At 35.4% G+C, this 26,427-nt stretch overlaps 2 protein-coding genes across 2 annotated transcripts; both read left to right on the top strand.

The window, feature by feature from the left end:
* The first annotated feature begins 3,701 nt into the window (after positions 1 to 3,701).
* LOC120158553 (putative 12-oxophytodienoate reductase 11) lies at positions 3,702 to 5,717 on the top strand. The gene is made up of 5 exons (XM_039169369.1): positions 3,702 to 3,871; positions 4,017 to 4,157; positions 4,286 to 4,416; positions 4,701 to 4,877; positions 5,058 to 5,717. The coding sequence occupies exons 1-5, from the start codon at positions 3,771 to 3,773 to the stop codon at positions 5,657 to 5,659; spliced, it is 1,152 nt and encodes a 383-aa protein (XP_039025300.1). The 5' UTR covers positions 3,702 to 3,770; the 3' UTR covers positions 5,660 to 5,717.
* A 15,517-nt stretch (positions 5,718 to 21,234) lies between these two features.
* LOC120158569 (tRNase Z TRZ1-like) lies at positions 21,235 to 25,640 on the top strand. The gene is made up of 8 exons (XM_039169396.1): positions 21,235 to 21,566; positions 22,269 to 22,431; positions 22,516 to 22,586; positions 22,678 to 22,773; positions 23,085 to 23,198; positions 24,221 to 24,289; positions 24,403 to 24,477; positions 25,334 to 25,640. The coding sequence occupies exons 1-8, from the start codon at positions 21,327 to 21,329 to the stop codon at positions 25,406 to 25,408; spliced, it is 903 nt and encodes a 300-aa protein (XP_039025327.1). The 5' UTR covers positions 21,235 to 21,326; the 3' UTR covers positions 25,409 to 25,640.
* The last annotated feature ends 787 nt before the right edge of the window (positions 25,641 to 26,427 follow it).

The following is a 26,427-nucleotide window of genomic DNA, read 5'->3' as shown; positions in this document are numbered from 1 at the left end:
ACTATATAGTGTAGGTAGTATTAAGAAGTGAAAATTCATGAAGTGCCTCATTCCAAATGATTGGCACTCATAATCTTGATAATTTAAATAAATCTTGAATGTTGAAAATCATCGTTTTACCCTATTGAGTTAACTTACTAAGAATTCTTTAGAAATCGATATGTCTAAAATACTTTTGATGTCTTGAAAAATGGAACCACTCCTATTATATTTGAATGTTAATAATTTTGATACACAGGTTCCTGAATACCTTCAAATATATATGAATTGTAAATTATCCTAAAGTATATATTTTCGAATGCCTGATTAGATCGGTTGGATATCAATCCCTTCTCAATACGAATCTCATTTCTAAAAGCAGATCGATACTATCCAAAATTCTATGTTTTCTTCCTGGTAATTACCATGTAGCTCCGAATAATAAATTAGACCCTATCGTGTGTTCCATGTGTATTTGGGTATTTCCCCCTATTTAAAACTTAGATTGTTTTCTTTGATTTAAAAGTATGACTTTATTATTTGAAATGAAATTTATGATATTTTTATTTATTTTTCCCAATACGAAAATATATTTGATTCGTGATTCTTGATATTACTAATGATCGTCTGAAAATTAATTTTTATTCGGGGTAATACTTGGAATCTATTATGGAGTCTCTATAAGTTTAGCTCTGATCAAGCTGGTAATTCTTTATTAACTTAAGGCGACCTTTGGTAGGCTCTCATGCTCAATGGGCCTAGAGTAAGACCTTATGGATCCTAAGGTATCCCCTTAGGATGACTCCTCTATTTTTTTTTAAAAGGGTAAGTCATTATAGACCTGAGGCACCCCCTCAGCTGGGCTCCTAAGCTTCAGCTAGGGTAAGCCCTTATGGTCCAAGGTATTCTCTAACTCATGTACCCAATGGGTATAGCGTAACTCCTTATGGATACAGTTCTTGTGAAATGCATATCGGTGTTTGATTGGAGGGTATTAATGAAATTTTGAAATTTATTTTACTGAAACAAATTATTTTTGTATTTAAACTATATATACAATTTTCTCTAGTTTTTTTTTTTGGATACACTAGACTTCCAAATTCAATTTATTGGATTTGTATCTCTAAATGTTTCATTTAGACTGTAGGTTTTTCTGAATTCTACATGAAGATTTAATTTTAAGAAACTACCACCCATCACTAGAACCTATATATGACTGGATCACTAAGAAAATTTTATGATTTACATATATATGCTTGACCCTTAGCATTGATCTGGTAGTTTGTATTATAGAGGTTTCCCAAAGCTCAATCTATTGCTTATCATTTAAAGTTAAATGAATTGTTGTGCAGTTATCAACATCAGTAATGGGAGTTCTTTTGACGTTACTTACAGAGTATGGTACTCGTATAATTAGGGGCATGTAGGTCACATTTTGTATGTATATTAGAATCTGAAAATTGTTTTGATATTGTATTTTTTTATTTTTTTTATTTTAATAAATGAATGATTTTTAACTTATTTTATGATTTTAAATGGTTTAATAAAAAAAATTCCTAAATATTTAGTGTAGGTTGCTCTTGTGGCCCTAATGCGACACATTGGATTGAATCGGGTCAACTGTATCGATTTGAGGGTGTTAAAGTAAATTAAGCACATAATTAAGACATTTTCCTAAAATTATTGAAAAAAAAAGTAACTTAAGATCACATAAGAACCATACAAAGAAAGACTGTAAAACCTAACCAAAACTCGAAAAATATAGATATAAACAGATTTAATCACATTAGCAAGCGAATTGCAAAATTGGATTAAGCTATTGAAAGATCATTGACAAAACCGTAAATTAGAGTCGAGCGACATGAAAAATCTATCCATGAACGCAAATCAAGTATCCAAATCCAATCCGAAAGTCTAAAGTATGTAATATCATCATGATAACATATAAGCGCCATCTTGACCAATTGTGGCAATGTCGAATCAAACCTTAAAGAAGATAAATGAAAACAACGACCAAACAACCGAAAACGTGCCAAAAGACAGAGAAAATGTGTCATAAAGGTAAATGAAAACGTGCCATAAAGACAAACTTGTTAAAAATTAAAAACAAGAAAAAAATAAAGATGTGATATAAAAAACGTAAAATGACAATAAAAAATATCGGCGATCGACAACTAATGTCAAAGTTAATGTTGTCGTCAATCAATAAAGATGAAAAGAAAAAGTATGGATGGCACACAAAAAATGAGAGAAGCTAGAAAACCTATTCTTAAAATGTTTTATTTGAATATAGCTGTATTTGATCAGATATTGGAGTAGATTTAGGCATATACCAAGTTTTATTTACTTTTATGTTAAGTTTGCTTGAGATGTTTACATGAATTTTATTTGAGAGGAAAGAACAAAAGACAATTTAGGGGTTAATCAAGGAACGAAAGAGAAAAATTTTAGTGTCAAGCTCAATAGAAGCTACATATATAGATTTGATTTTAATAATTTATAGATATGTACATATTTGGATATTATTGAATAAAATTTATATTTTTCAAGATGCTGGTAGATTTATGCTTTTAATTGGGTAATGATACATACGAATTATATAAAAATCTATAAACAATCTATGTTTTAATCTATTTTACAATAGATGCTTTTTCATAACTATTCAATTATTTTTATATATTAATATATATTTTGGTAAAGTATTTAAAATTAGAGTAAAGTATATAAATGGTCTCTTGATTACAGAGAGTTGTTTTATTGAGTCTCTCAACTATTACAAGTTATAAAATTGTCCATAGATTATAGGGAATTATTTTGTTGAGTATCCCGAATATTAAAAAGTTACAAAATGTTCATTTAACTATTCATTTGTTCTAAAATTGTCCCTTTCCTTTAAAAAATCAACGTTCGTCTAAGTTGAATGTTAATCTGGTGAATGAGATACGATATAATCATATTTTAATGATATTTATTTGCACCGTCGTTGTTTTCAAGTATTGACTTTATGATATAATATTTCAAGCATTGACTCGATGATATTATGTAAATGGAGAGTCGATCCATAAAATACAATTCAAACAATTTTAAGATTAGATTTTAACATGCCCAAATCAATATGTTAATGTCCAACTTACATGACTACCAATTTTTTAACGTAAAAGATGAGTTTGGAACATATGTATAGTTTGGTGACCATTTTATAACTTTTAATAGTTAGGGGAGTTAATAAAGTAATATCCTACAATCGAAGAATAATTTTGTTACTTTTAATAATCGAAAGACTAAATAAAACAACATCTTATAGTCGGAGCCCATTTCTATATTTTACCCTTAAATTACAATATTTAAATGGAGGAAGTGATAGAATTGTTGGCCAAATCACGTGTTTGGATTTGAGTTGACCGATGAAAAAGAGTGAGAGAATGCGTGAAGTTGATCATTGATGGAAGTAGGTCAGGTATGGCGGCAGTATTTGTTCTCCATTAACCTTAAAAATAGTATTCAATAGCAGACAGGATTGAAGTCACCATGCAACTGTTTTATTTTAATATATTCAATAGCAGTCACACTTGAAAAATTCATTAAAATTACTCTAATATTATATTAATATTCTTGCTATTACTTACTTGAAAAAATAAGTCTACTGCGTCAATAGCATTTGTTCACACTTTGATGGCACTATAAAACCATCAAAATCCATACCAAAAAGGAGGTGGCAATCGAGCTCTAACACCAAACTAAACCATAAACAAAAGGGTTTTCTTCTCAGTTCCTGCAGAAACCACAAGAAAATGGGTCACAGTGTAGTAACAGTTCAGCAAGAAGTTGAACAAACTCTCACGATGCCTGTTCTTACTCCCTACAAAATGGGAAAATTTAACCTTTCCCATAGGTAATATCTTTTCTTCCGTCAATGTTACATGAATAGGGGTGAGGGTTCGACCAAGTTGAATAGACCAAAGTTTTAAGTTTAGTCGAATTCTGCTCACCCTTACAAAGTAAAGGTTTGATCATTTTTTGGTTCTTTTGCCTCTCAGAATGGTAATGCCACCAATGACAAGGCAGAGATCTTGGAACAATATTCCTCAGCTGCATGCTGCCGTTTACTATTCCCAGAGAGCCACCAAGGGCGGTCTTATTATAAGCGAGGCTACTGTCATTTCTGAAGCTGCTCGAGGGTAATCTAACTCTCCTCCTTTTACTATAACTGTAAATGTACAAGTTTGGATATATAATATTGAATTGTACCCTTTTTTTTAATCACTTTTAGCATTAAACTAAAAACATGGGGTCTGCCCTTATAAAGGTACAAAGATACACCTGGTATATGGTCAAAAGAGCAAGTAGAGGCATGGAAACCCATTGTTGATGCTGTCCATGCAAAAGGTGGGATCTTCTTCTGTCAGATATGGCATGTTGGAAGGGCTTCTACATATGGTGAGTTAGGATTTTCTCTTTGTTTAGTGTGTGTTTATCAAAGATTACTACTCTTGTCTTCTATCAAGATGGATGGTAGGGACTGGTGGAAGCAGACGAATTATTATATATTTTAAATATTTTATTATAATTTTAATTGATAATCTATTTTCATCCCTAAAATTTTATAAATTCACTCACTCCTAAAACTTTAGAAGTTTATCCCTTAACGTAAGATCATATGTTGTATTTGTCTTCTATATTCTCTCGCTGATACCTAATCACTCCAATACCCTAATTAACAGAGTATCAACCAAATGGGCAACCTCCAATCTCCTCCACCAGCAATGTATTGAAGCCCCAAGTTCAGGCAAATGCCGAGGAGCCTGCGAAATTCTCTCCTCCAAGGAGATTAACCACTGAAGAGATCCCTCAAGTTGTGAATGAGTATAGACTTGCTGCAAGGAATGCCATGGAAGCTGGCAAGTTCCTATCCCCCTTTAAACAACTTCTATGTTGTCGTCGGAGATTTAAATAGCGAATTGCTATCGTGATAAATACAACATACCGTAAACGTGACCGCAATCGTTATTTAAATCCTGATTACTGACACCCTTTTCGCTATTTTTAGTTTCTCTAAAACGAGGCCTTTGGATTCACAGGTTTTGATGGAGTTGAGATACACGGGGCGCATGGATATCTACTTGACCAGTTCATGAAAGACCACATTAATGATCGAACAGATCAATATGGAGGGCCTCTAGAAAACCGCTGCAGGTTTGCATTAGAAGTAGTTGAAGCTGTTGCTAATGAGATAGGAGCAGACCGAGTTGGACTCAGGCTATCTCCATATGCAACCTACTTGGATTCAGGTGATTCCAATCCGACAGCATTGGGTGTTTACATGGCCGAGTCTTTGAACAGATACGGTATCCTGTACTGCCATATGGTTGAACCAAGGATGAAACTTTCTGAAGAAAGTTTTGAAACAACTGAAAGTTTGGTTCCCATGAGGAAGGCTTTTAAGGGTACTTTTATTGTAGCTGGAGGGTATGATAAAGAAGATGGTAACAAAGCTGTGGCTGAGAACCGCACTGATCTGGTGTCGTTTGGTCGTTTGTTTTTATCAAATCCAGATTTGCCAAAGAGATTTGAGCTCAATGCGCCTCTCACCAAGCACAACCGTAGTACCTACTGCGAACCGGATCCTGTTGTTGGCTACACCGATTACCCATTTCTTCAAAACACGGCTCAGGCTTGTTGAGATTGGGGATTTCGCAAGTATTTAAATAATAAATAACAAAATCAATTTAATATTCAGCATTTGTAATTTTTCTTTCTTTCTTACTTTGTTGCGTTTTCATTTTATCAATCTAAAGCTTACAATTACAACAATTTAAGTATGTAGAAGAATTCTCACATTCTTTTCTTATTCATAGTGTGCAGACTTTTTCAGATTTGTACCAAGATGTTGCTTTTATGGCACTAGAAAATCTTTAAACCCATTAAAAAAGTATAAGTCGAGTTCTAACAGCAAACTAAACCAAAACAAAAGGTATTATTTTTAGTTATGTATAAACAAAAAAGGGTACACAACATAAAAATATAAAGTTTAACAAACTATCACTAAGAATGGTCCCCAGATGCACGTTTTTATATTATATTCGATGGTGAAATTCTAAAATTTTAGGAGATAAATTTAATATTTTAAGGGTAAAATTAGATTATCAATTAAAAATATAAGAAAAATAAATAAACTATATAGTAATTTAAAATTTTTAAGAGACGGTTATGTTCACCCACCCTCACAATTTTTAAGATTTGATGAGTTCATCAAGTCTGTCTCACAAAGACCACCCAAAGTAAGGGATGTGAATTCATTAAGAATATTTAATAGTTCACCCTATAAATTTGTGAATTCATCATGTCCATCTCACACAGACTTCCCAAATATAGGGATATGAATTGATTAAGACTATAAAACTCAACCTCTCAAGTCAGTAATCAATCAAGTCCATCTCACTAGAAACATCTAAATCTTGACTATGAATTCATTAAGAGTGTAAAGCTCATCCTTTCACATTGGCGGGATCTTCAAATCATTCTCACTAAAATCACCCAAAACCATGGTTATGAATCCATTAAGAGAAAAAGTTCAACCTTATGCATGCACATTGTTTGCCATATAGACTACAGGAAGATGAATTCCTTAACATGACAAAATAACTTCCCTTTACCCTTTATTGATCAAATGGTTGAAAGATTAGCATGAAAGTCTCACTATTGTTGCCTTGTTGGGTTTCAGGATTTTTCCAGATTCCAGTGGCACTCGAAGACCAGGAAAAGATGATGTTTACTTGCCCATTTGGAATAGTCACCTACTGCAGAATGCCTTTCGGACTCTGTAAGATACCTGTGACATTTCAAAGATGCATGTTAAGTATTCTTTTCGACCACATCAAAAAAGGTATTGAAGTATTTATAGATGACTTCACAGTTTATGGTAACTCTTTTAACCAATGTCTTTCTAATTTTACTTATGTGCTTAAGTGTTGCATCAAATTTTATTTAGTCCTTAACTATGAAAAATGTCATTTCATGGTAAGTAAAGTATTAATTCTTGGGCATGTTGTTTCCTCTAAAGGAATTGTGGTAGACATATAAAAAAACTAATGTCATTTTCTCACTTCCGCAACCCACTACGGTGAGAGAGATCCATCCTTTTCTTGGTCATACAGGTTTCTACCGATGATTTATCAAAGATTTCTCCAAAATAGCGTAACTGCTGTGTAGATTGCTGCAAAACGATGTGACATTTTATTTTGATCAAGAATGCAAAGACTAGTTTGATATCCTAAAGGAAAAACTAGTATTAACACCAATTGTTCAACCACCGAATTGGAACTTAACTTTTGAAATCATGTGGGATGCTTCGGATTTGAGTGTTGGAGTTATTCTCAGGCAAATAATTGGAAAAGAACCTCACATAATCCCCTACACATTAAGAACCTTATATTCGACTCAGTGTAATTACTCAACTATAAAAAAAAACTATTTGTTGTTGTTTTTGCATTAGAGAAATTTTGATCTTATTTACTCGACACTAAAAATATTTGTTTTCTCTAATCATGCAACACTAAAGTATTTGATGAGCAAGAAGGAAGTGAAATTAAGATTGATTCGCTGGATTATCCTTATCCAAGAATTTGATCTGGATTAAGGACAAAAAGGGAAGCAAAAATTTGGTTGTCGATTTCAACAGTTGAACCACTGATCAAAGAATAATTCCCGGAGGAAAGCTTGACATGGCACACTAGTCACTCCCTTGGTTCGCCAATATGGTGAATTTTTTAGCCACGGGTAAGTTGCCAATTGATTTTCCAAAATTTGAAATTAAATGAATTATACGGGAATCTCGGTTTTATGTTTGGGATGACTCCTATCTCTCGAAGCATTGGTCAGATCAAATCATTCGTCGACGCGTCACCGAAAGTGAGGTAAATTTAATTATTTCTTTTTGTCATTTCTATTCTTGTGGAGGTCACTTCGAACCTAAGCGAATTGCACACAAAATTTTGGAGTGCAGATTTTTTGGCGTAATCTTTTTTGTGATACCTACGCTTTTTGCAAAGCTTGTGAATGATGTCAACGTGTGACCAATTTAAGCCGAATGAACAAAATGCCTCTCAACCCTATCACACATATACGAAATTTTGACATTTGGGAAATCAACTACAAGAGGCCTTTCACGTCTTCTTTCGGGAATTTATATATCATTCTTGTTGTTGATTATGTCTCTAAATGGGTAGAGGCAAAGGTCATCCGAAACAATTATTCTAAAACGACTACTAACTTCCTTCAAAATTTTATTTTTTTCAAAGTTTGGAACCCCAATAGTGATCAAAAGTGATAGAGGGATGCATTTCATCAATCGAGTGATAGAAGAGTTAATGAACAAATATGGTGTAACTCAATGGATTGCCACATCTTATAATCCACAAACAAACAGACAAGGAAAAGTATCGAACCGAGAGATTAAGAAAATTCTAGAAAAAAATTTCAAACAAAACTGTAAGGATTGGAGTTTGAAGCAAAGGTATATGTGATCACAAGGCCATGCCATTTATTGGTCAAATTAGAGCACAAGGTGTACTGGGCAGTCAAACATTATAATATAGAAATGGATGTGATTGGCGAGACATGCAAATTGCACATTCAAGAGCTCGAGGAAATATGTAGAAACAATTACGATAACACGAATATATTTAAAGAAAAAACAAATGAGTTCAACGACCGAAGAAGATCATTTAAATCATTTTCTATCGGAAAAAGGATATTCTATTTAACTCTAAGTTTAAATTTTTTGCAAGTAAACTTAGATCGAAGTGACTCGAACCTTTGACGGTGACTCACATTTTTCCTCATAGTGCGGTAGAAGACGAAGATAGCTAGGGGGCTTGGTTTAAAGTCAATGGCCAATGACTTAAACCATTTTATGAGAACATATCAGTTGGACTAATTGAATAAATCAGTTTGGAAGAACCGAAAATCTAAGTCAGGTCGTCAAGTTTAACGACGTTAAACAAAGAGCTTCATGGGAGGGAACCCATTTTAATTTCGTTTTGTTCCAATTTTAATTTTGTTTCTTTAGTTTTCTTGAAGTTTAATTTTTAATTTTTGATTTTATTGAGTTTTTTACTTACTTTAATTTTTATTTTTATTTTTCAGGTGACCTAGTGAATTTATTCAGACTTAAATGGAATCAAAGACGGTGTTTTTGAACGAATTTCACAATTTTCAAACCCCCAAACACCAGCAACAACGAATGGATTTCCCCTAGCAATGAGGTGCGCCCTTTCATTAAACGGCACATGTTAGCATACCTAAGAAAGGTGTGGCGCATGTTTGCAAAGCCACCCAATTTTATCACCTTTTGCTGCCCAAATTGAAACATTCTCCCTTATCCCCTACATGTTTGACTGGCCAATCTCCTTATTTGTTTGAAATTTTGAAACAAATCCTTTTATCCCGCATACTAACCCACGTGCTTATTACTTAAAAAATCAATTTTAGTTTTACCCTAGCCGCCCGATTCTTCCTCTACTATCCTTCTTTCACTTTTATTTTTATTTCTTCACAACTCACGATAGTCTCCCCAAACTGCCTCCACTTATAGAATAAAATTTATCGGCATCGATTGGGTGCACTCTTTTTTCTTTATATAAGTTTATAGAGGTTTTTTTTAACAAGACTCCTATCTTTGTTTTGTTTTGCATGTTGAAACCAATGAAATCATACAAAACCCCTCTTTCCAAATATATATATCTTTGCCAACTCGGGAGAAACAAAATAAACAAGGACGGATGAATGATTTCAAATTTATCAAGATGGTATTTATGTTTTTGATGGAAATTTTATGTGTCCGATGATAAGGACTGAGGTATGTTTTACTTCATGTGGTATACTATTATTTGCGTTATAAATTCTAGAAAAGAAATAAGATTTATCATTGTCGGAACCGTCTTTCGGTTGGACCCGGAATTGGGCTTCAACTTGAATAATTGGGTTAGAGACGCCACCGACCAGTTTAAAATGAATTTAGGTGGGTCGGACACCATCTTACCGGATATGCGTTGTACCAAAAATGTGTCGGGTTCGGGAGTCGGTTACGGTCAATGAAGGATTAGCACCCTTGAACCGCCCTTTCGGTACCAATTAATTTAGCGGTTGTCTTTAGTTGCGAAAATTTGAAATTTAAATTAAAATTTAAACTACCCGATTCAAATTGCTTACCTTTGATCGATTAAAATTACCATTAAAAATGTCAAAAAATGTTAGGGGGTAAAATAATAATTAAATATCAAATAGATAAATAAATAAAAAAAAAACAAAACAATAGAAGAATAAGAAATAAAAAACGAAATTGAATATAAAAAGGTTTTAAGAAATAATAATAAAAAAAATGGATGTTAATTAGTGACCAAAATAAAACCTGCATAAAATCTTGGGCCAAATTCAAAAATATATAACTTGGGGACTAAAATATAAGCATAATAAATTAAAATTCCAAATTAAAATACTAAAAAATGAAATTCAGTGACCAAAGTACAAATATGATAAAATATGATGGCTGAGGACCGAGTTTACCCCTCACGAAATTACACTGAAGTCCCTCCTTGCAAAACGACGTAGTTTTGCTATCGTTATATATGCCCGTTTCCAAGGCCAAAATGACCCAACCTTGGCCATTTCTCACTTTGCTCTCTCTCTCCTCAACGAGAGAACCATCTGTTCTCTCGCCTCTCTCTAACCCGGCCAAGATTCGGCCGCCACCACCGATGGTCAACCGCCGCGCCGGCCACCATGCCGGCTACCGCCGGCGGTGCCCGGAAAAACCACTTAGCCCGAAACACTCGCCTTGTCACTCTAAACCCCGATCCGAAGCCCATTTCCCCTAAAGGGACCCCAAACGGCGTAGATCTACGCCTAAAGTTTGGGTCTTTTACCTTAAAACCGATGCCCTTTGGTTTTCCGATAGCTTCTCCGAGGCCTTTGGTTGGTACTTCGGTTTTGTGTATTTGGTTGTGTTCGACCTTTTTTGTTGGTCGATTTGTTTACTGTTTTTGTGGGTTCTCGATTGTTGGTATTTTGGTGGTTTTTGTGTTGATGGTCTTTGTGATGTTATGGGTCCTTGGTTTCCCGTGGCCGATGTTCTCTCGGTTCTGTGATTCTCGATGGTTGGTTTGTGATGGCTCTGTGTGTGGTGTTCTCGATGGGTTATCCCTATTCTGTGGTTGATGGTACGGTGAGTTTGAGCCCTCAGCTTACTGTGATCCTCCCCCCTTGGCAGTGGCTTGGTGGGGGTCTTTATATCCCACCAGTGGCCTGTTAGTTCCAAAATAGGGGCGATCGTGGCTGTTGTGACCGGTCACCCCGGGATAGGTCAGTCCCGGGGATCTCGGCCGGAAATCTCGCGCCGTCTGTGACTGTTGGTGTGACTTCTGAAATATTCCTTGATTTGATCTCGACCGTTGGATTGGGTCAGATCCAACGGTCCAGATCTGGCTGCACAAATGAGGTCTTAGGGTTTTCCCCTATGCGCCGCCTGTGTTAAACGTGTGTAAACCCTATCTCCTTTGGATGTTGGCTACGGGCTGATTCAGGCCCAATTTGGACTGTTGCTGGACCAAAACAATTGACCTAAAAAAAACAAAAAAAACAATAATTAAATAATTAAATAAAAACGGGTGAATAATAATAAATAAAAACAATAAATAAAAACTATATAATATATATTTTAAAACTGTTTCTTTTTTAAAAACTATATACTATATATAAATTTTCAAAAATGTTTTTCAAAAAACTAATAATTTTTAAAAATGTTCTTTTAAAAATTATATAATTTTTTTTAAAAAATGTTTTTAAAAAATTATATATTATATATAAGTTTTCAAAAATGCTCTAAAAATTATATATTATATGTTTTCAAAATGTTTTTCAAAAATTATATATTATATATTTTTTTAAAATGTTTTGAAAATATATATAATATATAGTTTTTAAAAGTGTTTTAAAAACCATATATTATATACGTATTTTCAAACCGCTTGCAAATTATATAATATATAGAAATATCCGGAAAAAAATGAACGAAAATTAGTGTCTACAGCTGCCCCTCTTTGTCATTTTTCGTAGAACGAAAAATAGGACAAAGATAAAAAGACACAAATTTTTGTTCAGTGGAGTTGAAAAATTGACTCTGAAAGAATAACTCCCTGTCGAATTGAGTTGCGAATGGCCCCTCCGTCGCGAAGTCGAGTCCTTCTTGAAATGATATGGAATTGAAGCTGTGGTCCGGAATTTGAAACAGAATGTGGCTTCTCGTCGTAGTCCGCCTCTGTCTTTTTTCTCGGTTTAAAGACCTTGGTTTGAGAATTCGACTGAAAAATCATTCTTTGACTCCACCATATGGTTGATAGGCCCTTGAGCTGACTGAAATCGAACTCGAAAGGTCTTCATTGACAGATAGCTTTTCACGACTTAAGCTATGCTGCCGGAAAAACGATTTATTGTCACTAAGGCACGGTTAACCCAGGTCTTCTTCTCGACTTGAAAACCTTGATTGTAGCCGAACAGTAGTGTGGTTGGGGTGTCATCGAGCTGAATGGAACCGAACTCGACAATTTTATTGACAAATAGCCCTTCTTGCCTTGAGCTATGTTGTAAATGATATGACCTCGAAGTTGAGTGTAATCAAACTCGGGGGTCTTTGGCAGATAGCCCTTCTCGACTTAAGTTGTGCTACAAATGATATGCCTTGGAGCTGAGCGTAGTCGAACTCGAAGGTCTTTGGTAGATAGCCCTTCTCGACTTAAGCTATGCTGGAAATGATGTGCCGTTGAGCTGAGCGTAGTCGAACTCAAAGGTCTTTGGTTGGCAGACAACCCTTCTCGACTTCAGGTATGCTGCAAATGATGTGCCGTTGAGCTGAGCATAGTCGAACTCAAAGGACTTTTGGTCACAGATAACCCTTCTAGCCTTGAGTTATGCTGTAAATGATGTGCCCTCGAAGCTGAGTGTAATCGAACTCGGGGGTCTTTGGCAGATAGCCCTTCTCGACTTAAGCTATGCTGCAAATGATGTGCCTTGGAGCTGAGCGTAGTCGAACTCAAAGGTCTTTTGTTAGCAGATAACCCTTCTTGACTTAAGTTATACTGCAAATGATGTGCCCTCGAAGCTGAGTGTGATCGAACTCGGGGGTCTTTGGCAGATAGCCCTTCTCGACTTAAGCTATGCTGCAAATGATGTGCCGTTGAGCTGAGCATAGTCGAACTCAAAGGTCTTTTGTTGGCAGACAACCCTTCTAGACTTAAGTTGTGCTGCAAATGATATGCCTTGGAGCTAAGCGTAGTCGAACTCGAAGGTCTTTGGTTGGCAGATAACCCTTCTCGACTTAAGTTATGCTGCAAATGAAGTGCCCTCGAAGCTGAGTGTAATCGAACTCGGGGGTCTTTGGTAGATAGCCCTTCTCGACTTAAGCTATGCTGTAAATGATGTGCCGTTGAGCTGAGCGTAGTCGAACTCAAAGGTCTTTTGGTCACAGAAAACCCTTCTAGCCTTGAGTTATGCTGTAAATGATGTGCCCTCGAAGCTGAGTGTAATTGAACTTAAGAGTCTTTGGCAGATAGCCCTTCTCGACTTAAGCTATGCTGCAAATGATGTGCCTTGGAGCTGAGTGTAGTCGAACTAAAAGGTTTTTGTTGACAGATAACCCTTCTAGCGTTGAGTTATGCTGTAAATGATATGCCCTTGAAGCTGAGTGTAATCGAACTTAAGGGACTTTGGCAGATAGCTCTTCTCGACTTAAGCTATATTACGAATGATGTGCCTTGGAGCTGAGCGTAGTCGAACTCAAAGGTCTTTGGTTGGCAGATAACCCTTCTCGACTTAAGTTATGCTACAAATGATGTGCCCTCGAAGCTGAGTGTAATCGAACTTGGGGGTCTTTGGCAGATAGCCCTTCTCGACTTAAGCTATGCTGCAAATGATGTGCCGTTGAGCTGAGCGTAGTCGAACTCAAAGGTCTTTGTGGCAGGTAGCCCTTCTGGCCTTGAGCTAAGCTGCAAATAGTTTGTTCAAAAATGGTTTCCCTTTACGGGTCGAAAACGGTCATGATTCTTCAGGTGGTTACCCTGAGCTAGTCTGGGAAAACCTATTGATAAATTCTGGCAGTCGGATATCTTCCGTCGTGGAATTGAAATCTGGCTTGAAAGTGTTGCTCATGGTGAGTTTGAGTCGAACTGGATTTGATCTGAATTGGTTCTCGAACCTATCTGAAATTGGTCTTGAGATGTCAAGTCGGTTGAGGTGTAGCTTCTCACTGCTGAGTTAAGCAACCACCATCATTCTTTAAAGGCACTTTTGAATCGAGTATCCTTCATCCTGAAGTCGAAACTTGACTTGAAAAGCTGCAAAAATCTTATATGTTAAAATGATGAATGTGATGCATCTAGGTATGTCTAAGATGCATGGAATATGGATGAATTATGCTTTATTTCTTGGACTGAAGTCTCATGTTTTGTCTGCCAATCTGGTCCATGGAATCGATCGTGCCCCCATCCTCTTTTCGAGATTTTGGCTTTACAGACCTTTCAAATATCAGACTTTCCTGTTTGAAAATGTTTTTCTCTTTTTCTTGTTTTAGGAGAGAAAATGATAAAAATGCTGTAAAATATTGTTCGCAATTGAATCAAATTATAAATGTGAGTTCAAAGACTATCAAAGGAATCAAGAGCTCTTTTAATGTTTCAGAGTTACAACTCTTTGACAAATGTTCAAATGGATGAGTTGGCTTTAGGTTGGCCTCCTTTCTAAGGTTTTGGTAACCCAAAATGTCATTTTTTGAAATATCAAACCATGCTTTGGCATTTCATTTGGGTGCGGACAAAATGACGCAACTAGAATGACCAATTACTAGATATTTTATTTCGGTCCTCTGAAATATTCTATTTGTTCAAGCTTTGTAGGCTCCTCTAACAAAGGCAGTGCAAAAAATATCGATCTAAAAATGAAATTCTTGAGTGCTCGTGTGTAGTTGACTATAACAGGTGTTCCTTAACTCTATTAGTCCATCATTACTGAAAAGTTCTTGCTTAGATAAATTTGGTTTAGTTTACCATTGTCTGGCTAGTTGAATCCATAAAGCCGGGGCGTTTGACCAATTGCTTTAGAGGGACAACTTAATATTATAATCACTCTTATCAAGTTAACTGAAGGGTTCATCTCATCACAGAGTCTTCAGCCTGACAAGAGCAGTGGAGCAAACACCGAATTGCCAAGTGTCCGAGCAATGTCATGGTTTGAACGTAATCTACTCATAAGGCCAGGGCTTTCAAGTTCCCTCTATAACCAATTGCCTTAGCGGAATAGCTCAGTTTTTACGGATTTAATTTCTTAAGATTTTCAATAAGAACCTGTTATAGTCTAGGTGTTGTTAAAAGTCAAAAATTTCATTTTTAGAGCTCAATTTTCAAGCAACTGACCTAAACTGAATTCACCTACTCGACTATTTCATTTGTAAGGATCATCATCGTCATTGAACGTCTTAAATAAAAAAACATAGTAATTATCATATGCAAATGATGCCACATGTTGTCCGCACCTTATGAAAGGAAAAGGGTATATTGGTTAATTACAAGAGCAGGGTAGGTGTTTGAGGGTATATTCTGGATAAGGTCAAAGTCCTTGTTTTAAATCATGTTACTTTGTCAAAGATCTGTAACTTTGAACCATTTACAGAGTTTCTTAATTCAGATAATATTCAAAGAATTGCGAGTTTACAAATGTGATTCGTTGCTTAAAATCTTTAAAGTAGCATACATTTATTCAAATATCCAAAGAAAGTTCAAAAACAAGTCCCAAACATGAAAAACAAATCAAAAACAAATTTAAACAAGATGTCTCAAAATTGAATAAGGCCTCATCAGGATGCCCCACTTGTCATGACTCTTTCTGCTTTAGGAGTGTCATTGCTTTCATCCTAAAATTCCAGCTCTTTCCTGTCCATCATTAGTTGGATTAAGGCCCTAAATTCGGCACATTCTTGTACATCATGTCCATCTTCATTGTGATAACAACAATAGATGTCACTTTTGGAATCTGATGTGCTAAGATGTGGTGCAAGAAACCCCTCATTTATCATTTGCCTCCATACCCAAGCAAGAGGTAACTTCACTTCAGAAACTCTGGTTTTGGCCTTTTTACCTTTTTCCTCGGTGACTGCACTTTCCTTATTCTCTTCATGTTTTGGTTGGGGGTTCTGTGCAACGTGGAGTGATTCTGAATTATTAAAATGAATCCAACCCCTGTTGCGCATCCTTTGGATAACCCTCTTAAAGGGGAGGCAATTTTCGATAGCATGTCCCGAAACACTACCATGATATTCACAGTGCGCATTTTTGTCATACCACCTGGGGTATGGGGGCTTTAGAGGTGTCTCGGGATAGGGTGACACCACATGTGCGTCAAACAGTTGTTGGTAGAGCTCCTTGTATGTCATGGGAATGGGATCAAAATGCTCTTTTTCCTTTCTTTGTTTTTGCCTACAAAAGGGTACGACTGGAAACGACTTTGAAATGTTGATGATCTCTCTTTCTTTCTTCTTCAGGGGAGGCTTTCCACCCGTTCTACCTCCTGGGTTAATGGTAATTTCTACCCTCGTTGTTTTGACCTCTTCTTCAAATTTCGGAATGCGATAACTATCCGAATTATCTTGAAGTCCTGGTAAGATTCTGGGCGAGACAACCACTTGCGGGGTAAGTGGCATGGTTACCCCTTCCGATGAGCCTGCCCCAGGCACACTTGTATGACGTAAGCCAACTAACTTGGCAACGATCTGATCGATCAAGGACTCTTGGCCTTTCGTGATTGCATCTAGGGTACTCTGGCTATTCTGATTTATCTTTTCTTCTAACTCTCTCTGGAGCTTCAACATGTTCTCCTCGATTTGTGTAATTCTGGCTTCCATCATCTTCTTCTTCAAACGAGTGTTATGCAGATGGGGTGTGTCCAACGCTTGAGGCGGTGTATCCAGTATTTGCTCCTTTTGATGAGACATGTATATGTTAGTTAATGTGAATGCAAAGAAAAATGACAAAATGCAACATATGTTTAGATGCATAATGCATGCAATGTTCGAGGCATTGATCCAAAAAATGTGTCTGTTACTAGAAATAATCCTTATTGGGGACAAAAGTGTTTTATCTTTTAAGAGACAAAAAATATTCTGACAGCTTCTAACATGTTGACTAGTCTTCTGCCTTCATCCGTCATCAGTTGAATAACCTGTCGAACCGCTCTGGCTTCTCTGGATGAACCGTGCAAATGACGAGTTGTTTGCCCTAAAAAAAAGTATTAAAGGACTGTACCTCTGGCATTTATCTTTTGTCGAGCCTGTTCCCAACGAATACGTCATTGGAGCCCTTAATTGATAGGAACTATGTTAAGTCCATTTGTCTGTTTCTTGAATTCGTCAGTAATGGTCTCCCATTTCAGTTATCATTTTGCCATTGTCGTCTTTGAAGTGACTCCTAAGATCAGTGGTCTTAATCTTGCCCCTGCAACTTCTACCAGTCAGTTCTTCAAAGATAGACTTTCATTGTGCTTGATGTAGACCCGATTCATTGACTCATTTATAATGCAGTATAGTGATATACTCTTCAATCGCGGGCACCACGTCTTCTGGATTAAACGTGACACATAGTCTCCTTGTAGACTATCCTCTGCATTTTCATCTCTTGTATTACAACCCCTTTGTCCATTAATGCAGATTATTCATGTTTAGCAAACACGTTTTTGGTGGATCAACACCTCTTTTAAATGATGCAAGGGATGAAAATAAAGTGAAAGAGAAAAAAAGTTAGTGAGGTAAAAATAATCATGAAAAATAAAAGTCCTACCCCACATGATATCTACCCGAACATGCTTAATATTCCTACTCGGACATGATTTCTATCCCGTATGCTAATTTCAAACAAATCCTAACCGCATATTTGTCTAGTTCGTATGCTTTGAACATAAAATAATGCAGGAAACGAAACAGCCTAGGGTTTGGAATGAGCTTTTGGGGTGGGCTCTAATTCCCTGTACTCTCCCGGTTTAGGTTCTTAAAAAAAGGTACTCGAGTTCTCCTTGCCGGTGCCCCCTTGGGCTTGCCAGACCCTTATTCCTAAACCCATCACAGGCTTGTGTGGACTAAGTTAAACTCGAGAGGACACATTCCCTTAGGTCTGTGCGGTGAATAAATTCACACGAAGACATAAGGTATATGAATCCCGAAGGCTACTTGCTAGGCCTGTGCGGTGAATAAATTCACACGAAGGCGTCGCTTTCACCTCCACTTAAATAGGGTTCAGAGCTCGGGTTTAGAGCTTAGAGATGACAATTTTGAAAAAAAATATGAAATCATTAAAAAACGTCAGTACAACTATTTATTTGAAAAATAATCAAAGATAAATAATTGGAATCGAATAAATAAATTAAAATTAAAATTTACCATTTTCGCATAAAAAGACAACCGAAAATTAATTTCGGCCTGACTCACTTACCTGTCCCCAGCAGAGTCGCCAAGCTGTCGGAACCGTCTTTCGGTTGGACCCGGAATTGGGCTTCGACTTGAATAATTGGGTTAGAGTCGCCACCGACCAGTTTAAAATGAATTTAGGTGGGTCGGACACCATCTTACCGGATCTGCGTTGTACCAAAAATGTGTCGGGTTCGGGAGTCGGTTACGGTCAAGGAAGGATTAGCACCCTTGAACCGCCCTTTCGGTACCAATTAATTTAGCGGTTGTCTTTAGTTGAGAAAATTTGAAATTTAAATTAAAATTTAAACTACCCGATTCAAATTGCTTACCTTTGATCGATTAAAATTACCATTGAAAATGTCAAAAAATGTTAGGGGGTAAAATAATAATTAAATATCAAATAGATAAATAAAAAAAAACAAAACAATAGAAGAATAAGAAATAAAAAAACGGAATTGAATATAAAAAGGTTTTAAGAAATAAAAAAAAAATGGATGTTAATTAGTGACCAAAATAAAACCTGCATAAAATCTTGGGCTAAATTCAAAAATATATAACTTGGGGACTAAAATATAAGCATAATAAATTAAAATTCCAAATTAAAATACTAAAAAATGAAATTCAGTGACCAAAGTACAAATATGATAAAATATGATGGCCGAGGACCGAGTTTACCCCTCACGAAATTACACTGAAGTCCCTCCTTGCAAAACGACGTAGTTTTGCTATCGTTATATATGCCCGTTTCCAAGGCCAAAATGACCCAACCTTGGCCATTTCTCACTTTGCTCTCTCTCTCCTCAACGAGAGAACCATCTGTTCTCTCGCCTCTCTCTAACCCGGCCAAGATTCGGCCGCCACCACCGATGGTCAACCGCCACGCCGGCCACCATGCCGGCTACCGCCGGCGGTGGCCGGAAAAACCACTTAGCCCGAAACACTCACCTTGTCACTCTAAACCCTGATCCGAAGCCCATTTCCCCTAAAGGGACCCCAAACGGCGTAGATCTACGCCTAAAGTTCGGGTCTTTTACCTTAAAACCGATGCCCTTTGGTTTTCCGATAGCTTCTCCGAGGCCTTTGGTTGGTACTTCGGTTTTGTGTATTTGGTTGTGTTCGACCTTTGTTGTTGGTCGATTTGTTTACTGTTTTTGTGGGTTCTCGATTGTTGGTATTTTGGTGGTTTTTGTGTTGATGGTCTTTGTGATGTTATCGGTCCTTGGTTTCCCGTGGCCGATGTTCTCTCGGTTCTGTGATTCTCGATGGTTGGTTTGTGATGGCTCTGTGTGTGGTGTTCTCGATGGGTTATCCATGTTCTGTGGTTGATGGTACGGTGGGTTTGAGCCCTCAGCTTACTGTGATCCTCCCCCCTTGGCAGTGGCTTGGTGGGGGTCTTTATACCCCACCAGTGGCCTGTTAGTTCTGAAATAGGGGCGATCGTGGTTGTTGTGACCGGTCACCCCGGGATAGGTCAGTCCCGGGGATCTCAGCCGGAAATCTCGCGCCGTCTGTGACTGTTGGTGTGACTTCTGGAATATTCCTTGATTTGATCTCGACCGTTGGATTGGGTCAGATCCAACGGTCCAGATCTGGCTGCACAAATGAGGTCTTAGGGTTTTCCCCTATACGCCGCCTGTGTTAAATGTGTAAACCCTATCTCCTTTGGATGTTGGCTACGGGCTGATTCAGGCCCAATTTGGACTGTTGCTGGACCAAAACAATTGACCTAAAAAACAAAAAAAAAAATTAAATAATTAAATAAAAACGAGTGAATAATAATAAATAAAAACAATAAATAAAAACTATATAATATATATTTTAAAACTGTTTCTTTTTTAAAAACTATATACTATATATAAATTTTCAAAAATGTTTTTCAAAAAACTAATAATTTTTAAAAATGTTCTTTTAAAAATTATATATATTTTTTTTAAAAATGTTTTTAAAAAATTATATATTATATATAAGTTTTCAAAAATGCTCTAAAAATTATATATTATATGTTTTCAAAATGTTTTTCAAAAATTATATATTATATATTTTTTAAAAATGTTTTGAAAATATATATAATATATAGTTTTTAAAAGTGTTTTAAAAACCATATATTATATACGTATTTTCAAACCGCTTGCAAATTATATAGTATATAGAAATATCCGGAAAAAAATGAACGAAAATTAGTGTCTACAATCATGATTTTAAAGAAATTATATAAAATAACTGAGAGATCAAAATATAGTAAATGATAATGATAATTTGAAAATTGGTATAAAATAATTTAAAGTTTATGAACTAATTTAAAATAGAGTTCATAGTTTATGGACCTCAAGTATAGTTATATCATATTTATAAATCTAAAAGGCTTAAACTGAAAATAAATCCTTAAATTATATTCTTTTACTTTAAATCCTCAAATTATTTTTTGGTAAAAATAAATACTTAAACTATTATATATAATTACCTTAAGTTCTTAAATTATTTTTTTATCAAAATAAACCCTTAAATTGTGCCTTTTTTGTTTTAAGTCTCTAAATTATTTTTTGTCAATACAAATACTTAGTTTATGTCAACATCTTATTGGTTAGGAAAAAAATTTCTAACTAAAAAATATTATAAGACTTAAATGATTATATATTTATATAATAATTTAAAAAAAATAGTTTAGGGACTTAAAACAAGAACACATATTTTGGAGGTTTATTTTTCTTTAAGCCAATTTACAACCCAAAACGCATCGGTTCAGATTTCTTGGAGCCTATGGTAAGCTTTTTCTTAGGATTTTCCATATAGCCCAAACCGAAAGATTCGTCGCCTAGACGAGTTGTTCTTGGAGTCTATAAACTTCGAAATGGATAGGAGGAGCAAAAAATTAAAGAACCCAGAATCAGAAAAACCACAAAACGGTGAGAAAAAGAACAACAAAGTGATGGAAATTGAAGGATACCGAGTAGAAGGCTTGTCAATAGGAGGGCATGAAACTTGCATTATTTTCCCTGCTCTTAACTTAGCATTCGATATCGGTCGGTGCCCGCAACGTGCCCTTTCTCAAGACTTTCTCTTTATCTCCCATGGCCATATGGATCATATCGTTAGTGCTTTCCTTTATCTTTCTGTTTTTGCTCTTCTTCTGCTCTTGCTTTTGGTAGTCTAGCTCTTGGTTTGCCCCTTTTTCTTTTAATTCTTGGATGCTGAATGAATAATTCTACACAAAATTAGGTGATTACACTTGAATGCACAAAGCTTTTTTTTATTGTTTTACGGATGAAGGTAGAATTTCAAGGTCTCTTCATATTAATCTCTGTTTTTAGGTGCTTTTGATTGTTTTAAGTTTGAAGAAATTCAATTTTAACAGAAGGGAAAATGTGTAGCTGTTTCCAAGTTTCATTTTCTTAATGTGCCATTTTCTTCAAGTTGATTCCTATGATACTTTCCGTTTGTTTTGAATACATTCATCAATATATATTTAAATTGCGGTTGCCGTGGCATTTTTTGGTTGCGCTGTGTTTAAGCATTGCTGTGATTGCGGGTAGCGCGGATTCGCGTTCATGCAATAATGGTTTTGGACGGCACTGCTACTGCTATATAACAGGCGCAAATGCAGTAGTGGACTGCTACTTAAATCCCTGTTCAACACCATTTATAAGAACCACCTATTGATTGTGAAACATGAATATATAAATGGTGATTAAAGTTGTATTGGCAAGTAATGGACTGGAAAATAATCAAAGGGATTGTAATCCAATAAGTTTGGGTACAAATCAAGTTCATTTACCGTCTATTTGTTTGACAGGGTGGCCTGCCAATGTATGTCGCAACCCGGGGTTTATATGGCATGAAGCCTCCAACTATCATTGTACCTTCTTGCATAAAAGAAGATGTTGATAAACTCTTCGAGGTCCATAGAAAGATGGATCAATCAGAGCTTAAGCATAGTTTAATCAGCTTGGATGTGGGTAATGTGCAAGTATTTAACTTTTATCAAATCACTTACCTCTGCATATATTTTCTTGTCTGTTACATATCATATATATTTTCAGGAGAGGAGTTCTTCTTGAGAAGGGATCTAAAAGTAAGAGCTTTTAGAACTTATCATGTCATACCAAGCCAGGTGAATAAATCCAGATCTAATGTTTATTTTTCCTTTTTTCCGGCTTTCAGCTTGAATTTAATTTTAACGTTTGATAGTGTAATTGTTGCAGGGTTATATAGTTTACTCCGTAAAACAAAAACTTAAAGAAGAGTACTTGGGCCTTTCTGGAAATGAGATCAAGAACATGAAGTCATCAGGTGTGGAGGTCTGTCTTGATTATCTTGGTTAGGACCTACTTAAAATACCACAGATGGTTACAAATTTTGAGAATTTCATTTTACAATTCGGAGTACGTTGCATCTCTGGAACTTTATAGTTCACATGTGATAATAATTGGTAAAATCACCTAAGGGGTTTCCTTCAAAGGTTTTTAATTATTTGTGTTTTCATTTTCTTCTCATGTTGATACTCATTATATTTAGATAAAAAGCTCTCCATACTTTTACCTTCATATTAGTTGTACTTAATCATCCTATAGATCTTGTGTGTAACTTGGTTGAATTCATGCCTGGACAGATCACTTATACTACTAATGCACCAGAAGTTGCTTTTACCGGAGATACTAAGTCGGATTTTATAGTTGATGAAGCTAATTTAGATGTTTTGCGGGCAAAGATTCTTGTCATTGAGGTGCATTTTACTCTATTTTTTTCATTTTGCTATCTTTATTTTAGGAATGCCAGTTTGCATTATTATTATAAATATTTGAGATGAACCGATTGGATGCTTTACTATTATCCTGATGAGGTTCTGAGACATAGATTATCCCAAATCTCCTTGATAGCCATTGGATACTCGAACTTAGATTTCTATCGGAAACCTGCTCTCATAAAAGCATAATTGAATTGTGCTATTGATAAATGGTAAGATTAGGCTGCAAATTTCTCTCGGTTATGCAGCTCATGTTACTAATTTGAATGGTATCCTGTTCAGCGTCATGTGTTTATTAATTGGTTGTAGAATTTTAGTTTGCCTTTTCGAATAGGGTAAAGTTCACAAATGGTTCCCCGACTATAGGACCATGCTTTGTTGAGTCCCCCAACTATTAAAAGTTACAAAATGGTCCCCCAAGTATAGGGTGTTGTTTTGTTGAGTCTCCCGACTATTAAAAATTACAAAATGGTCACCCGGCGATTCTTATGTTATAAACTCGTCCTTTTCTGTTAAAGACGATAGTCTAAGCTGGACATTAACCTGCTGATTGGGATATGATAAAATTTGATCTCAGAATCTCAAACAATTATCATATCCCAGTCAGCATGTTAACGTCCAACTTAGACGACTATTAATTTTTAACGGGAAATGATGAGTTTAGAATATATGACTTTTAATATTCGAGAGACTCAACAAAGAAACCTCCTATAGTCGGAGGATCATTGTGTAATTTTTAATAGTCGGGAGACTCAACAAAGTAGCGCCCTATAGCAGGGGACAATTTGTGTACTTTACCCTTTAGAATATTGGATTGTTCAATCATTTTCATCCCTTTTGTTGGACGTGCTGATATGCTATGGTGGTGTAGAAGTATTTTTTAGGAGTTAATCAAACCCCCTCATCCCCAACCCCTCGGTAAGATAGTCAACATAAAAGGCCTAGGATTTATGTATTAGACTATTAATTATAGACAACTGAGAATCTGTCTTGTTCTGCAGAGCACATTCCTAGATAACTCGGTATCAGTGGAGCATGCTAGAGAATATGGACACGTTCATCTGTCTGAGGTAAACTTCATACACTAGACATCGTCTTGTATTTTGTGCATACGAAAGTTATATATTTGTTTATGATTGAAAAATAAGCCATGTTTTTATTGTTTTCATGGATGGGATTGTAGATCATTAATTATGCAGACAAGTTTGAGAATCGAGCAATTCTTTTGATTCACTTCTCAGCTCGGTATGCATTAGAGGTATGCCCTGGCAGTTTTGGTGTATGATGGTCCATTTTATAGCTCAGTAATTAAGGTCAAGTTTGCTTTCTCTCATAGAAAGTTTCCAGATCTCTATCTGGTTCAATATCTTTGCCCTCATTGGTTCAAAGATGTTTATCATTTTAATAGGCAAATTAAATGACTCTGTACGATTGGATCGAGTCAATTATAGCTTTTGTTTTAAGGGTAGTACACAAATGGTCCCTCGACTATACGACGTTATTTTATTGAGTCCCCCGACTATTAAAAGTTACAAAATGGTCTCTCGACCATAGGATGTTGCTTTGTTGAGTCCTCCTACTATTGAAAGTTACAAAATAGTCACATGACTATTCGTATGTTCCAAACTCATCATTTTCCGTTGAAAGCTTAACGGTCGTCTTTGTTGGACGTAACTTTTTGACTAGGATATGATAAAATCATATTTTCATGATGTCTACTAGCATCGTCGTTGCTTTCAAGCACTGACTCATTGGCATAATGTAAACAGAAAAACGATCTACAAAATACGGTTCAAACAGTTATGTGATCAGATATTATTGTATCCTAATGAGCATGTTAATATCCAACTCAAGACGATCATCAATTTTCTAACGGAAAACGACGAGTTTGGAACATATGAATAGTCGGGTGACTATTTTTTATCTTTTAATAGTTGATTGATTCAACAAAGTAAACATTTATAATATGGGGACTATTTTGTAACTTTTGATAGTCGGAGGTTTAACAAAACAACTTCTTATAGTTAGGGAATCATTTGTGTATATCACCCTTGTTTTAAATGGTGACCTTAGTTTGTGCTCCTAGTAGTGATTAAGAAATTTATGTCATTCAGAAAATCCAGGAAGCAGTTGCGGCACTGCCTTCACCTCTGGCCGGTCGAGTTTTTGCGCTTACGGAAGGTTTCTAAAGGGATGGGGATGAGAATAGGATTTGATCTATAAGTTTATGGTGTTGTGCAACTGATCCATAATTCTGTCATGTGGTTTAGCAGTTGGTTTGGGTTTCTTTAGAATTCTAATGATGCTATGTTTATGAAAACTTTTCTTTTTAATTTAATGGCAGTCCTGAGGTCATTTTTAGTAGAGTAAGGTCGGATAGGGAAACGATCTTTTAAACAATCATATAGTGTGTTTGGTCTGTTAGAATGGGATAAAAATTATGTAATTTTTAAATACATTGTATCTATTATTAACATAAAAAACCATCTTTAAAAACGTTTATTAAAATTTGTAATTGGACTTATTGTAATATTATAAATCACGATAAAAGTTATATTAAAATATGATTATCAAATACATGATTAATATATATAAAAAATATTTTAACATTTAGTGAATAATATGTTGATGAACATTAATAAATGAGTTACTAGATCCTTCAAGTAAGTTTAGGGATTCAAATATTGATGTTTTTGAATAAAACAAATTAGGTTGGCAGGGTCATCTTCAAATTTGTATTACCTGATATGAATTTATCGATTAATAGATCGGATATCAATCATTATATTAAAAATTATTTTTCTTCTTCCATTCTGTAGGCCTTTATAAAATCAATTTCATTTTCTCCTTTCTTTTCTAAGTTATTTTTCTTTTTTTTCTTCATTAACAACGTGCATCCTATATGCATAGTTGTTCGAATTTAGAATCTGAAAAAAGAATTAACTTTTTTAACCATTAAAATTATTTAATGAATTCTCATCTCTATCTTTTAATTGATGGTATTCTTATTTTCTTATGATATATTATTGTATCTTTTAATATTTTTATATATAATCTCATGGTAATATCTATTATATTTTTAGTCAAAATAGAATTCATACATAATTTGTTAAATATATAAAGTTTGAATTTGGATCATTTAACGAAAGTATATCACTAGAACATAAACTATCTTATAATACCTCAGATTATTAAAAAAAATACGAGT

This window comes from Hibiscus syriacus, unplaced genomic scaffold (assembly GCF_006381635.1).
Source record: "Hibiscus syriacus cultivar Baekdansim isolate YM2019G1 unplaced genomic scaffold, ASM638163v2 tig00111330_pilon, whole genome shotgun sequence".
Lineage (NCBI taxonomy): Eukaryota > Viridiplantae > Streptophyta > Magnoliopsida > Malvales > Malvaceae > Hibiscus > Hibiscus syriacus.
Note: the sequence above shows the minus strand (reverse complement) of the source record. Positions and strands in the feature narration are given on the sequence as shown.

Coding starts and splice junctions, on each gene's coding strand:
- LOC120158553 (XM_039169369.1), top strand. CDS start 3,771: ATGGGTCACAGTGTAGTAACAGTTCAGCAAGAAGTTGAACAAACTCTC. Junction 4,158..4,285: donor ATTTCTGAAGCTGCTCGAGG/GTAATCTAACTC, acceptor GCCCTTATAAAG/GTACAAAGATACACCTGGTA. Junction 4,878..5,057: donor AAGGAATGCCATGGAAGCTG/GCAAGTTCCTAT, acceptor TTGGATTCACAG/GTTTTGATGGAGTTGAGATA.
- LOC120158569 (XM_039169396.1), top strand. CDS start 21,327: ATGGATAGGAGGAGCAAAAAATTAAAGAACCCAGAATCAGAAAAACCA. Junction 21,567..22,268: donor ATGGCCATATGGATCATATC/GTTAGTGCTTTC, acceptor TTTGTTTGACAG/GGTGGCCTGCCAATGTATGT. Junction 22,432..22,515: donor TTTAATCAGCTTGGATGTGG/GTAATGTGCAAG, acceptor ATATATTTTCAG/GAGAGGAGTTCTTCTTGAGA.